This window comes from Myotis brandtii, unplaced genomic scaffold (genome assembly GCF_000412655.1).
Source record: "Myotis brandtii unplaced genomic scaffold, ASM41265v1 scaffold525, whole genome shotgun sequence".
NCBI classification, from domain to species: domain Eukaryota; kingdom Metazoa; phylum Chordata; class Mammalia; order Chiroptera; family Vespertilionidae; genus Myotis; species Myotis brandtii.
In genome coordinates this window covers 2,640,891-2,655,615 of record NW_005369915.1, presented here as the reverse complement: position 1 = coordinate 2,655,615, position 14,725 = coordinate 2,640,891, and the positions used below count along the sequence as shown (strand labels likewise).

Sequence of the window (14,725 nt, the reverse complement as noted above, 5' to 3'; positions counted from 1 at the left end):
TTCAGCTTATAGGCTGTGTCACTGTTTCCTCATCCAGGAAGTGATCCACCTGGTCCCAACTATATTCTCTTGTCTGTCTCCTTTAATCCTTCACCACCCCTCCTCAGGTTCACCCCTGGCCATGCTGGACCCGGTTCAAAAGGAAAATGGGACCTTAGAAATTCAGAGATTTAATTCCATGCAAATAAAAATCACTCTGTCTCCCTTGCAAGTCTCAGAAAATTATTTTTCTCATGATATGGCAAGAAACCCACTCCCATCAGCAACTGATAAGGACGAGGAAAGCTCCCACCAATAACAATAGAAGTAACCCCATCTCAAACTGGCTTAAGGAGATAAAGGAATCCATGACTCATAACTGAAAACAGGAGGCATGGCCGGATCTAGGTACTCCCATGGTACCATCACACATTCCTGTCTCCTAGTTCTGCCTTTTTCTTATTGATTCCTTGGTAAGGCAGGGGCTCCTGAAGTTTCTGGAAACACTGCCACCAGCCACTTGGCTATCCCAGTGAAGAATGCTTCTGTGATAGATTGCGTCATTGGCCCCAATTCTTCACCCCCTTCTGACCTATCCCCTTTGCCATGTAACTGTAGTGTGTGGCTATGAGACTTGCTCAAGCCAAAAGAATGAGGTAGAAGCGACAGTGGCAGCTCCAAGCCTAGGCCTCCAGAAGTTTGCCTGAAGCTCTCTTGTGCTTCTACCGCCTCTATGAGAAAGACGTGCCCAGGCGGACCCCTGGTTCTAGGAGGAGTATTTTACTTCATTAGGGCTGCTATAACAAAATATCACAGACTGGGGAGCTGAAATACAAGAGAAAAATATTGCTCACGGTTCTGGAGGCTGGAAGTGCAAGATCAGGGTGCCAGCAAGGTTGGATGAGGGCTCTCACTGGGTGACATATTCTCTGTGTATCCTCACATCGTAGAACGGAGTAGGGAGCTTTCTGGAGCCTCTTTTAAGGACACTAAACCTATTTATGGAGGCTCTAATCACCTCTCAAAGATTCTACTTACTAATACTCTCATTTTTGGGGAGTAGGGATTTCAACATATGAATCTGAGGGTGACACAAACATTCAGTCCATTTCAAGGAAGAAGAGAGACACAAGGAGCAGAGCTGAGTTATCCCAGCCAAGGTGAACCTGGACCAGCCCCCCACTAGATGCATGACCTAACCCAGAAAAGACTGAAAGCTGACCCCCTCAGGCCCATGATAAATCAATATTATGAATGCCACAGAGATGACAGAATATGATTATTACAGCTTCTTTTTCAGCCATTCCAGCCATTCCCCGAGTCACCTACCCAAACCCAAACCCAAACCAGTCACTATGGTTCTTTGTATCTCGCAATTTACATGGTCTAAACTTGGCAAGGGTTGGTTTCCCAAAGGTAACCTGAGTTCTGAAACAAAAGATAAAGTCGGTCAGGCATCCACTACAAAATGTTCCTCTGGCTTCAACCACGTTCTCTGCAGGAGATTTGAGGGTTGGAGGGCTTTTATCCTATTAACAAAGTCAAGAAGTGAGACATCTGGTCCCTATGGGAAGCTCACCTGTCTGCCCACATCCTCTGGTCAGGTAGTGGCTGAATTTGAGTCTGTCTTAGGGGTATTCAGGATCATTAAGGGCGAGTGTAATGGGTCTCAGTGCTCAGGCCTCAAGGGGCCCATTCTCAGCTCTGCCCCTGGTTTCCTTTGAGAATCCTGCTATGTCTCAGCTTTTCTCTGCTCAAGGATTTTCCTGCAGAAACTTTCTTTATAATGTATTACTAGTATTCAAGACTCTTCAGTAAACATTCAACATACAACACTACATACACATGTCTGAATAAGGTGAGATTCATTTGTCTTCAAATTATCCCTCAGAAAGGAGAGAACTGCCTTCTTTTTGAAATCTTCCAAGTCTCTCACACTGAGAGATGCTCTTTCGTTTGCTTTATTTGGAAAACCCTTGTTTTACGGTAAAGCAGCGGTTCTCAACCTGTGGGTCGCGACCCTTTGGGGGTCGAATGACCCTTTCACAGGGGTCGCCTAAGACCATCGGAAAACACATATATAATTACATATTGTTTTTGTGATTAATCACTAAGCTTTAATTATGTTCAATTTGTAACAATGAAAATACATCCTGCATATCAGATATTTACATTAGGATTCATAACAGTAGTAAAATTACAGTTATGAAGTAGTAAAAAAAATAATTTTATGGTTGGAGGTCACCACACCATGAGGAACTGTATTAAAGGATCGCGGCATTAGGAAGGTTGAGAACCACTGCTGTAAAGTCTGCAAATCCATATTGGTTTGGGCTGCTTATAGAGTTCATCTCAGACTCAGAATTATTTAAGAGAGAATAAGACATTGCAGGGGAAGGGAGCTGGGTGGAGGTGGAAGAGGGCATAGAGGGGATAAATGGTGATGAAAAAATAAAATAAATAAAAACAAACAAAAAGGAGAATAAGAAAATTTAGATTCAGTAACTATTTTTTGGTGGCATGATTTTATGAATTCAATTGCGAGCTTTGTTAAACAAGTTTTTTAAAGATTACAAATCAGTACTTATTGGTTAACATTTTTAAATAGAAGTATTAATGTTAATGATCAAGGGTAGTTAGGTCTTGAGATCAAATTTTCAAAAGTATCCTTAGACAAAAGGATCCAGAAAGTTCCCTATCCTAAAGATGTAGACAAGCCAATAACTTGTGCTAGACAAAAAAGGGGAATTGTCATGCCCAAACCAGGTGCTACAGGTGCAGGTGAAGGATTTGAGTGAAGAAGTTGCATGAGATGTGCTTGGAAAAGAGCAATATTTCTAAATTAATACACCATAGTTGTAAATGTGTGAGTTTAAATATGTAAAGTACAACCAATTATTTACTATAAGGAGATTTATTTATTTCCTCTGCAACCATACATGTGTGCTTACTGCAGCTGTAGAAGTCTTGAATTTGGATAAATTGATTTTTCCCACTTTATTATTATTATTCAAAATTGTTTTAGCTACTCTAGGTCCCTTGCCTTTTCATATAAATTTCAGAATAAGATGGTCTATAGTTACAAAAGTCTGACTGAGATTTTGATAGAAGTGAAACTAAACCTGTATCTCCCCTAAACTTGGGGAGAACTGACACCTTTACTATATTGAGTCTTTTAATCTAGGAACAGAGTATGTCTCTACATTTATTTAGATCTTCTTTGATTTTTTTATCAGCATTTTGTAGTTTTCAGCATACAAGTCCCGTGTACACGTTTTGTTAGATATATGTAAAACCTATTTCATTTATTTGAGTGGTTGTAAGTGGTATTCTGTTTTAAATTTTGGTGTTCTGGTGATCTTTGTTAGTATATAGAAGTACAATAGATTTTTGTATGTTTATCTGGCATGCTGCAACCTTGTTGAACTCAGTTTAAACTAGAGTCATTTTTGTAGGTTCCTTGGAATGGTATGTAGACCATCACATCAGATGCAAATAGGGACCGTTTTATTTCTTTACAATATACACTGAGTGGCCAGATTATTATGACCACTCCCATCAGTACAGTGGGGCCTTGATTTACGAGTTTAATTCGTTCCGAGACCGAGCTCGTTAAGGAGCTTGTTAACTCAAATTACTCTATCAACTCAATGCAAATAATCGGTGGAGAGACAGCTGGTATCTCAAAAAACTCGTTAGTCGGGACACTCGTAAGTCAAGGCCCCACTGTACTTCATTGACACTTCCAAAAATACTGAATATTGAAAACTTCCTAAGCAAATACTCTCAAGGTTTTATTATTCTTATTATTTGCATAACTAATTCACTTCATTGTACTCATGGGGTGGTTATAATAATCTGGCCACTCAGTGTATACATGTCAATGGATATGCAACTATAACGTGCAACTATAAACATTGTCCAACAGGTAGAAGATGACACTGCGCCTCCAACTTTGAAAAGAGGGTGGTTTCACAAAGGGCAGAGACTTTAGCTATTTCTATTGCCAACTGCTGTTGGTCGTGATGCTGCCTTTGGGACTTAAACCCGACCAAACCTTTGCTCTGAAGAGTCATTTCATTTCCTGCCTGTTTTCTGAATGAAAGGAGGGTACTTGCAGGTGCTAAGAAGTTCGGCAGAAAACAGAGGAACTTACTGCACAGGTCCAACAAGTTGCCTACCAGTCATACCTTTCATTGCCCAGGACTGCTTAGGGGCGGCGACAGCGTTTGATGGAGTGGGCTCGCCTCGCGGCCGCAGCTCCTCCCAGGCGCGCGGGGGCGCTGTGAGTCTCTGCGGGTCGTGGCGACGCTCTTTCTCCGCCTCCCTATTGGTTGGACGGAGGCTCTCGGGACGGCGGCGGGAAGATGGCGACCCTCCGGGACAGGCTGGGAGCCGGGGAGGCGGAGGGGAGGGCGGGCAGCCCGGGCAGCTCGTTTCTCACGGTGGGTCCGCGTTTGGGCTCAGCCTGGCTGCCGGGCGCCTGGGGCGAGCCTTAGCCTGAACTTCCCCCGGGTTTCCATCCACCTTTCTCCCGCGCGTGTGTGATGCCTTCCTCGGGAAGTGGTGGTTTTCAACTTACTTAAGAGGCCGTTATAACAAGTCCCACTGTTGTGGTTTTGGCTCCACGGCTGTTATCTCTCTATTTTAAGGAAATAGGCAGAGGAGAGGCAAAGGGGATGCGTGCTGTCGAGTAATTCCCATCACCAAGTACTTGGGGGGGTTCATTTGTTGATTTACTACTTTTTCAGTAAAAAAAAAAAAAAAAATTTTGGTTAGAGAGAACGATAGAGTGAATTCTTGCGAAGAGTGGGTGTGTCTGGCTCTCAAAGCCCAGATTTCCCCGGAAAAGGTCCCTGAGGGGCGGGAGGCCACGTGCTCGGTTCCCTGGACGCCCTCCTTGCTCTAGACCAGTGGTTCTCAACCTTGGCTGCACATTAGAATCACTTGGGAATCTTTTTAAAATCCTGATTTCTGGGCCTCATCCTCCGGAAATTCTGTTTCTTTGTTACTAATGTTGTGGCCCCACCCCATAACAAAGAAACAGGATTTCCGGAGGATGAGGCCCAGAAATCAGGATTTTAAAAAGATTCCCAGGTGATTCTAATGTGCAGCCAAGGATGAGAACCACGGCTCTAGTGTCAGGGCCCAGGCCATACGCCACGAGGACAGCAGCTCTGCTGACAGTGGCATTTTATTCCTGGAGAGACTGGTTTTCAAAAACGATTTCCTAAGTAAACTGTTAAAGTAGTGGATTTAATGATGATAAATCCGTGCATAAAATGAAAACAAGTGTAGTGAAGGGCGGTGACAACCGGGAACTTGACGCACGTGACTGTTGTTTGACATGTTTTTGTTTTTTTTCCTGTTCTGGAACTAGGTCCCACGCTGTTGTTTGTAAAGGTGAGCCAAGGGAAGGAAGACACGCGGAGGTTTTATGCCTGCTCGGCCTGTCGAGATAGAAAAGATTGTAATTTTTTTCAATGGGAAGATGAAAAGGTACATTAACTTTGTGGATGTCTATATTTTTAATTTTTGATGTATGTGACATCTTTGAGAATGAATGAGGTAAATCCTTAAAGAGTTGAAGATACCATGTGGTTTTTAAGACAGGTTCATACTCTGAACTTACTTGGCTCACTGATGTCTGAAACGACTGTCTCAAAGAATTAGTTCCCATTAAGACCTTCTGAGGTGTTGGTATTGGGTTTGCAAATATAGATTTCTCCCCTAAAGAGTTTAGGTCACGATCATTCCAAACAGTGTTTTAGAAAAACACCCCTTTTCAACATTTGCACTGAACATCCTTTATACATCTACTGGATGACAGATGAAGGCACTTGGAGAAATAGTTATGAGCTGGGTGTCTTCTTGGACTCAGCTCCAATTAAAGTTTCTGAAAGTGTTGAGTAGAATATTTTCAGCTTTGGTAGATTTCTTAGAAAACAGTCTTGTACATTACTCTTCTGTAGACCTGCTAAGATCACCACATGAGCGTTAATCACTGTGCTCTACTGCTTCACACTACTCTAGAATTTTTCCAGTTTAATGTTTTGGTGTGCTGTGGTGCCCCCTCCCTCCCCCCCTAAAATGAATGCTTGTTTACAACTTTGAGCTCCTTGAATTTCTGGCTTCTTGATGTCAGGATGTGATCCCACTTTCTCCAGCATGGTAGCAAGTTTGATGGCACATTAAGTGGATTTTGTACTCTCAGTTGTCAGGTGCTAGACTTGCTGCCCGAGAAGCTCATAACCGAAGATGCCAGCCTCCTCTCTCCCGAATGCAGTGTATGCAAAGGTACTGATGTGCTGTCGTTTTATTGTCCTGTTTGTTTGTTTTTTACCTGTGCCTTTAAGTTTAATTAATTACTTCTATTGTGGTAAATATATATATGTAACATAAAATTTGCCAATTCAGTAGCTTTACGTACATTCACAATGTTGTGCAACCATCACCACTATTTCCAAAACCTTTTCATCACCCCAAATAGAAACTTTGTCACCATTAAGCAGTAACTCCATTCTACCTGCCTCCAATCTCTGGTCACCTCTAATCTATTTGTCTCCATGAATTTGACTATTCTAGGTTCCTCAAATGAATGATATCATCAGTATTTGTCCTTTATGTCTGGCTTATTTCACCTAGCATAATATTGTCAAGGCTTATTCATGTTGTAGCATGTGTTAGAATTTCATCCTTTTTATAGCTGAACTAGTGGCCTGGTGCACAAATTCGTGCACATTGAAAGGAAATTAATTAGAATAAATATTTTAATATCACTATTCGTCCTTTCTCTATAATAGAAGTGTCAACCAAATGCATGATCGACAATGACAGATTGAAACACATGCGTGCGATTGGCACCAGGGAGAGCTTTATATGTATCGTGCATGTGTGAGTCAACTTAGCCTTTTATATATATGTAGCATAAACTTGCTTAATTAGAACTACTTTCTGGTTTAGCTAAACTTTTTCCAGCCCAGTGAAGCACCCCAACTTCTCTTTCAGTTAATTGTTAGCAACACAGCAGGAAATATTAACACGAAGCAGATTATTATTGTAGATCATGCAGGGAGAACAAAAAATATTTAACTGCAGTGGTGTTTGACTATATTCTGCACAGTGAGAAAACCTGAAGGCATTTTCAAGGTCCACCATTTCTTCTTTTCAGTTGGGTCAAGTTTCCAAGCTTGCTAAATCTTCTCTAAGCTTTCTAAATCTCCATTTTCCAGCTAACTAAAAGAAAATAGGATTCTACCAAGTTTCCTATCTACCTACTCCAGGACTTCTGTGAGGATCAAATGAGATGAGGCACGGGAAAATGCTTCACAGACATTTGGTTAAAGTGTAAAATGTTTGCACCTGGCTATAAAGCAAGCTGTGTTCCTGGGCTGAAGAAACTGTAAGGAGGCTAGTCTCTAGGGAGAGGAAGCCAGGCGTTGCTATGTGACATCATTACCCAGCGCCCACAGTGACCGTTTCTGGGCTGGGCTGGGCTGTGGGCTGCATTTTGTACCATGGGGTCTTGGCAGCATCGGCTGTGATTTTGTGGGCTGTCTCTGGGGTTGCGGCAGGGCCTGTGTCCCACTTGGGAGAAGCCGCGTGTTGCTTTGTGGGCGCCAGGTCTGTGGTGCTGTTTCTCTAAATGGCTAGTGCACATCAGGGCAGCTCCTGCATTGAGCATCTGCCCCCTGGTGGTCAGTTCAAGTCATAGTGACTTATCGGACAGACACAGCATATTAGCCTTTTATATATATAGTATTCTATTGTATGTATATACCACACTTTATTTATTCACCTATCAATGGACACTTGGGTGTTTCCACATTTTGGCTATTTTAAATAGTGCTTTGGTGCACAGTCGTGTATAAATATCTGTTTGAATCCCTGTTTTCAGGTCTTTGGCATATATACTTAGGAGTGGAACTACTGGATTGTAAGGTTATACTATGTTTAGTTTTTGGAGGAACTGCCAAACTGTTTTCCATTTGACACTCCCACCAACAATATGTGAAGGTTCCAATTTCTCCACGTCCTTGTCAGCACTTATTTTCTGTTTTGTTTTGTCTTTTATTATAGCCATTCCAGCAAATGTGAAGTGGTGTGTCATTTTGGTGTTAATTTTTTGTTTTCCTATACTCCTAATGTGGGTCATCTTTTCATATGTTTTTTGGGGGCTATTTGCTTATCTTCCTTAGAAAAAATGTCTATTCAATTCTTTTGTCAATTTTTAAAATGGGTTTCTTCTGGTTGTTGAGTCACAGGAGTTCTTTATATGCTTATACATTCACTCTTATTAGGTGATATGTGAATATTTTTTTCCATTCTTTAGACTGTCTTTTTACTTTCTTGATGATGTCCTTTGATACACAAGAGTTTTTAACTTTGACAAAGTCCAACTCATCAAATTTTTCTTTTGTTGCTTGTGTTTTTGGTAGCAAAGCTAAGAATTCATTGCTAAATACAAAACCATGAAGATTTCCTGTAATGTTTCTGTTTTGAAATACTAAACGAATCATTTTTTTTTTTAAAGCTGTAAACACCTGTTTTTAAATATCTCCACTGTTAAAATGTTTTATTGGGTGAACTGGAATTGAGCCATAGATTTAATTCTTTGGCAAACCCAAGAAAAGAGTTTCTCCCTCTCCTATGTGCTCTCTGTGCTGGGAGAAGCTCCTAAGAATTCCCTGTTCCGAGCTGCTGATGACAAGTAGGTTTTCACTCTAATGGCTACTCCTTCAGGTTATCTGGGCTGCTGTTTTGAAGGCTTCTGAGGTCTTATCCAGGCTAAATGGAAAGGATTACTGGGATCTATTAAAAATGTCTTCCTAAGCTTCTAAGTAGATTTCAAAGTCCTTTGATGGAGGAGGCTTTTTTAAAGATAAATGGATTGCCTCTTAACCAAAGTACTTAATCAGTGATGTCTACTTAATTTATAAGAATTCAATCAATAACAAAAAATGTTGAGAAGGGAAGTGATATAAATTGAGCACTACTGTGAGCTAGGCACTAAGCTAGGTGTTTTACATGAGATATTTTTTAATCCTGCTGAGTTAGTTTACTTAGTTAGTTTACTTAGATGAGAAATTGAGGTTTAGAGAAGTTAGTAACTTCAAGTTCATACTACTAGAATGGCTGTATTTTTATTTTATTTTATTATTTTTTGAATATGTTTCTTCATTGGTTTTTAGATAGAGAGGAAAAGAGAGAGATAGAAACATCGATGAGAGGAACATCATCGATCCACTACCTCCTGCACTCACCCACACCGGGAATCGAGCGCACAGCCTGGGCAAGTGCCCTGACCTGGAATCAAACCGGCAACCTCCTGGTTCCTGGGTTGATACTCAACCGTTGAGTTACACTGGCTGGGCTAGAACGGCTGTGTTTTTAAATATAAAAGCAGATAGTAATTAATATGTGATGTGTAGTGTTTTAATTTAAGGAGATATGAGGAATAAAACATGAGGAGTTAGAGATATATCATAATGAGATAAAATAGAATAAGATGCAGAAAGTAGGAAAACATCACCCATGGTTTCTCCCTCTGTACCCATCACCTTGGTCGATTGGTTACATTTCCTCCAGGCCTTTTTTCCTCTGCCAAGGTTTGTTTTACAAGGTTGTAGTCATAATGTATACATAGTTTTATATTCTGCCTTATCACTTACTTTTATCTGATAAGCATGTTGCTCATGTTATCCCATAAGGACATTGGTGATTCAATTAAACTATAAGAAAATCTAGGTATTCTTGTTTCCTTGCTTTGTTACTTGAGATTGTAATTGCTTTCTAATTTAACTTTATGCAACTCATTTATGTTATCTGATTAAGTAACGACTGTATTTGAAAGTAGTAAAATGCATTTAAACATTATACCTATTCTGTAAAGCAAACTTTTTATCTGTTATTGTAGAGTAACAGTAGCTTTCCATTGACTGATTTATTTTTGGAATTGCTAGCAAGCAGTGATGGTAGCTAGCAAGATAAATTGACCTTGTTACTTGATTTTGATTACGGAACTGGAGGTGCTACACAGACTCCTAGGCTCTACAGAATAGGACTTGATATTCTTTTTCCTAATCTCACTCTGAGCCGTCCTTTGTATTTCATGTGCTCAGGTGACAGATTTACATTTTGTGCCTGAGATTTGACTTTCCTTATAGGTTTTAGCTGCCTCTTACGTGTTGAAATGTGCTGTTCTATTATGTAGTACGTTGGCACCTTTATTGTGACCTATGAAGTCTCAGGGAAGATATATTTTAATGCTAGAATCAGTATTAATTTATGTGCATTCAGATCGTTTTATTTAGTTGATATTTTATTTGGTTATGTTTTTTTCAAAGCTCATTTAAACTCAGATTTTCAAGGTCTGCTATTAGGGAAATGCCATAAACATTATTTGTCTACTCCAGGAAAGGCAAATGGAACATCACATGGAGATCAATAAAAATGACATTTCAAAATGTTAGCCTGCAATTTTTGAATCATGCTGAGCCTGTGGCAGAATGAATTTCTTTTCCCCCTGGGGTATGTGTAGTAAGTATAAATAAGGAAAGAGTGCTGAGTGATGCTTAACTCTTCATGGTTTCATGTTCTTGCTACCAAGCTGTTAAAAAACCTTGTGTCTGACTGATGGTTGCCAGAGGGGAGGGGAGTTGGGCCATTGGGTGAAAAAGATGAAGGGATTAAGAAGTACAGATTGGGCACTGGCTGGCTTGGCTCAGTGCTGAAGGATCGTGGGTTCGATTCCCGGTCAAGGGCATGTACCTGGAAAAAACAAAGTACAGTCAAACCTCAATCCTCTGTTTGCACAGTAGCAGCGTTCCTGGAAAATTCAAGTACATAAAATTCCAAAGAGGCTTGGTGTTTACACAAAAGTGAAATGAGGCCTCGACCTGCACCATCCAGTTCAGTGGCCAGAAGCCACTGGCCATTTGCAGTGTGGCTGCTCTGGATGTTGTAGACTGGACTAACAATTAACAAAATATAAGTAATCGCATTAATAATGTTTATATTGATTATATGTTGAAATAATATTTTGGATATACCGGGTTAAATAAAACATATTACCCAAAGGAAAATAAAATGGGGGGCATGTACCTGGGTTGCAGGTTCAATCCCTGGCTATGTCAGTTGTAATTCATCATCATGTTATCTCTGTGTTTTTTAAAAATATATTTTTATTGATTTCAGAGAGGAAGGAAGAGGGAGAGAGAGATAGAAACATCAATGATGAGAGAGAATCATTGATCGGCTGCCTCCTGTATGGCCCCTATTAGGGATCAAGCTCGCAACCTGGGCATATGCCCTGACCAGGAATTGAACTTGTGACCACTTGGTTCATGGGTTGATGCTCAATCACTGAGCCACACCGACTAGGCCAGTTTTTATTTTTTAAGTAAATGTCTTTTATTAATAATAAATATTTTAAATCAAATTTTATATGTGGCTATTATGTGATTCCATTTATATGAGAAGTACAGAATGGACAGGTCTATAAAGATAGTATATTAGTGGTTTTAGAGGCCAGGGGTAGCGGGAATTGTGGAGTGACTACTGATAGGTATGGACGGGATTTCTTTTTGAGGTGATAAAAAAATGTTCTGGAATTATATTGTGATGGTTGCACAACTTCATGAATGTTCTAAACATCACTGAATCGTACACTTTAAAAGGGTGATTGTGTGGTTTGTGAATTTAATTTCAATAAAGAAATCAGTGACAATAGAATCAAGTAGTTCTGCGAGGTTGTACAAAGAGCAATACGCTTGTCTCCATCCATGCATTTCCCCCAACCCAGAAGCAGCTAGTCAGCTCTTCTGGCTAATTCTTCTAGAAGGCACATTCCTGTCTGTAGAGTACAAAGCATGCTTGCCTTGTACTTCTTGATTTATCAGTGTTTGGAATTACCTGTTTATTTCATGTGGAAGATGAGGATTTATCTTTCCCTCCTCTCTCTGCCCTCTCCCCTCCAACCCCGCCCTCTTGCCCCCCACTATAATGTATATCTTTTCACACCTTAGTCTTACATGGTTATACCATGAATTTGGTTAGATTCAAAATTTAGTATTTGTATTATAACCATATAAATGCTGCTCATAGCTAAACCATGAAATTATAATAAGTTCTTTTCCACACAGCTTTTTGTTTTCTTGGAGTTCATACAGTCTTGGATTTTTTGTTGTAGCTGCTGTTAGTTATTTATGTGCTCATCGCTGATTCAGCTGCAGACTCTCTGCTGGTTGTCTGAACCTTTCAGAACATTCACATGTAGCACAATCATTGGTTTCATCTTAGAGAAACCTGATCGAGGGCTTGCACAGATGTTCCAGTCTGGAAGTTGCCCTTTCTGCCTGCCACGCAGCTGCCTGGCAGGCTTTTCGGTAGGGACCCAGGTTATGGACCATATAACTTGAATTCTTCCAAGTCCAGAATCAAACATTCATTCATAAAGATTCTCAGAAAACTAGGAATAGATGGAAATTTCCATAACCTGATAAAGGGCATCTAAGAAAAACCTATAACTAATACCATACTGACAAAAGATTGAATGCATTCCTCCTAAGACTGGGACATAGCAAGGATGTCAACTTTTACCATTTCTATTTAACATTGATGGGGGATTCTAGAAAATTTAATAAGTCTAGATTCAGGAATAGAATTTGAAAATACGAAAATCACAGGAGAGAAAAAGACCACATATGACATTAATTACAGTATATTATAATTGCCCTATTTTATTATAGTTATTGTTGTTAATCTCTTACTATGTCTAATTTGGAAATTAAACTTTATCATAGGTATGTATATTTAGGAAAAAAACATAGTATATATAGGGTTTGATGCATCCACTGCGACGGTCTTGGAATGCATCCCCCATGGAGGATGGGAGACTACTGTAAGCTGGGCAGTTGTACCACTTACTCATTTGTTTCCTTCTGTTATTCACTGGGCTGCCAGTTGTCCAATATATTGAAACTGTGGTTTCATGTATTTTGCCTGTTTAAAACATTTTTTGAAGGTCAGAATAGTAAAATCCGGTTTCTGTTACTGTATCATGGCTCGATGTGGGCGACTTTGACACAACATTTAATAATGAAAGGTAACAGTGAATTCACTGCTTCTGTGGCTGCAATGTACTGGTCTTTCCACTTGCACTTCATGTCTTAGGGGCCCTGCTCTCTACTGACGTTCTTTGAATTACTATAAAAGTTTCTTCTAATATGGTTGTCCTTTTTCTTTCTAGTCATGGATAAAGCTGTCACAGGAACAGTTATCATAGAAATAGAAACATTTAAATTACTGGCATGATAAGCTTATTTCTTGCTGTAGCCATTCAGAGTATGTATTTGTCACTGCCTTGGGTGCTTTGAAGTGAAACTGCTTAGAAATAAAAAGTTTTAAACCCACTTTGATTTTAAATTATGTTCAGTTTTTCCAGTGCAGTTCCAGAGTTTAGTTCAATTGAAACCTTATGACTCCTCTCAAACTAGAAGAATCCTTTAGTGCACTATTTGACATGCTTAGATTTGGACATTTCTGACCTCTATGAGCCTCGATAAGCTTATTTATTTTTCTTTTGTTTTCTTACTCTGATTTCATAGCTGCTGTAGCATATACATAGTCAGCAGTTTTTTCTCTCTCTTTATTCATCCCAAATCAAAAGAAAAGAAAAAAAGACCAGGGTGGTGACTTTGAAATCAGATATAAGAATGGCTTCAAAGATTGGATTCTATCTTTCAAATGGGATTCTAATATATATTTTTTAAAGCTTCAAATATCAGCTTGCTGTTTTGGGGATGAGTTTCTCAGAACTGCCTCCATCAGTATTGCTAAGAACAGAGGAACTTGGTAGGAACATTTTTTCTTTAAGGAGGCAATTCTTCTTGCTAAATATGCCATAAGAGCTTGAAGAATGATCTTAATTTCTCATTTTAAAATGACTGTCATACTGAGCCAGACTATTTAACATTTCAAAGTTAGAGCACATGGATTTGTCAATAAATTTAAACGTGATAGTAGTCTCCATTACTACTAAGTTGTTTGAGTAGTATATTATGTTCACATTTTAAATGGATATTGATCTTCATTCAGTGACCGAATTGGAGCATCTCAATTCTTATGAAATTGCTGATTCTCTTCCACTTTGTAGGCATGCAGCTGCAGCCAGACATAAATTCTAGCCAACATTCCACAGATTTTTCTTACCTTTGCTTCTTTATGCAATAGTCTTTAGGAAATAATACTTTTGCATACTAAAAATAGCAAAAATAAATTGTCTTTAAAACAACTAACTTACAATACATTCCTTGTGTTGTGTTGTGTCTTGAAGGTATTTGAAGTTCATTGAGTTGCCGTTGTCTCAGAGAAAGTTTTGTCAAAGATGTCAGCAGTTGCTGCTGCCAGATGACTGGGAGAAGCATCGTGAGCACCAGGTCATGGGGGATATTTCTGTCACCCAGTTAAAAAGGCCCAGTCAGCTCCTTTCTCCGTTGGAAAACAAGAAGACAAATGCGCAGTATTTGTTTGCTGATAGGAGCTGTCAGTTCTTGATAGACCTACTTTCTACCCTTGGGTTCAGAAGAGTGCTGTGTGTTGGAACACCAAGGTAGGTTATGTGGTTTTTAAAAAACTTCCTGGCACCATTATTTAAACTAAGAAAAGAATTCTCAAGTTCCAGGATAGAGCATAAAGTTTTGAATATACAAAGAAGTATATAACATGGTCCCTCTAAAGGAGTTTG

The 14,725-nt window shown here is 39.6% G+C and overlaps 1 protein-coding gene across 1 annotated transcript in view; it reads left to right on the top strand.

Annotated features, from left to right (window-relative positions):
• Positions 1 to 5,343: 5,343 nt before the first annotated feature.
• Positions 5,344 to 14,725, top strand: part of ZCCHC4 (zinc finger, CCHC domain containing 4) — a gene marked incomplete at its 5' end in the record, with an annotated part of 42,915 nt that continues 33,533 nt past the window's right edge. Inside the window, 3 exons of the mRNA XM_014548888.1 lie at positions 5,344 to 5,478; positions 6,194 to 6,276; positions 14,315 to 14,590. Of these exons, the coding sequence (XP_014404374.1) occupies positions 5,344 to 5,478; positions 6,194 to 6,276; positions 14,315 to 14,590 (494 nt within the window). The remainder of the gene's footprint in view (positions 5,479 to 6,193; positions 6,277 to 14,314; positions 14,591 to 14,725) is intronic.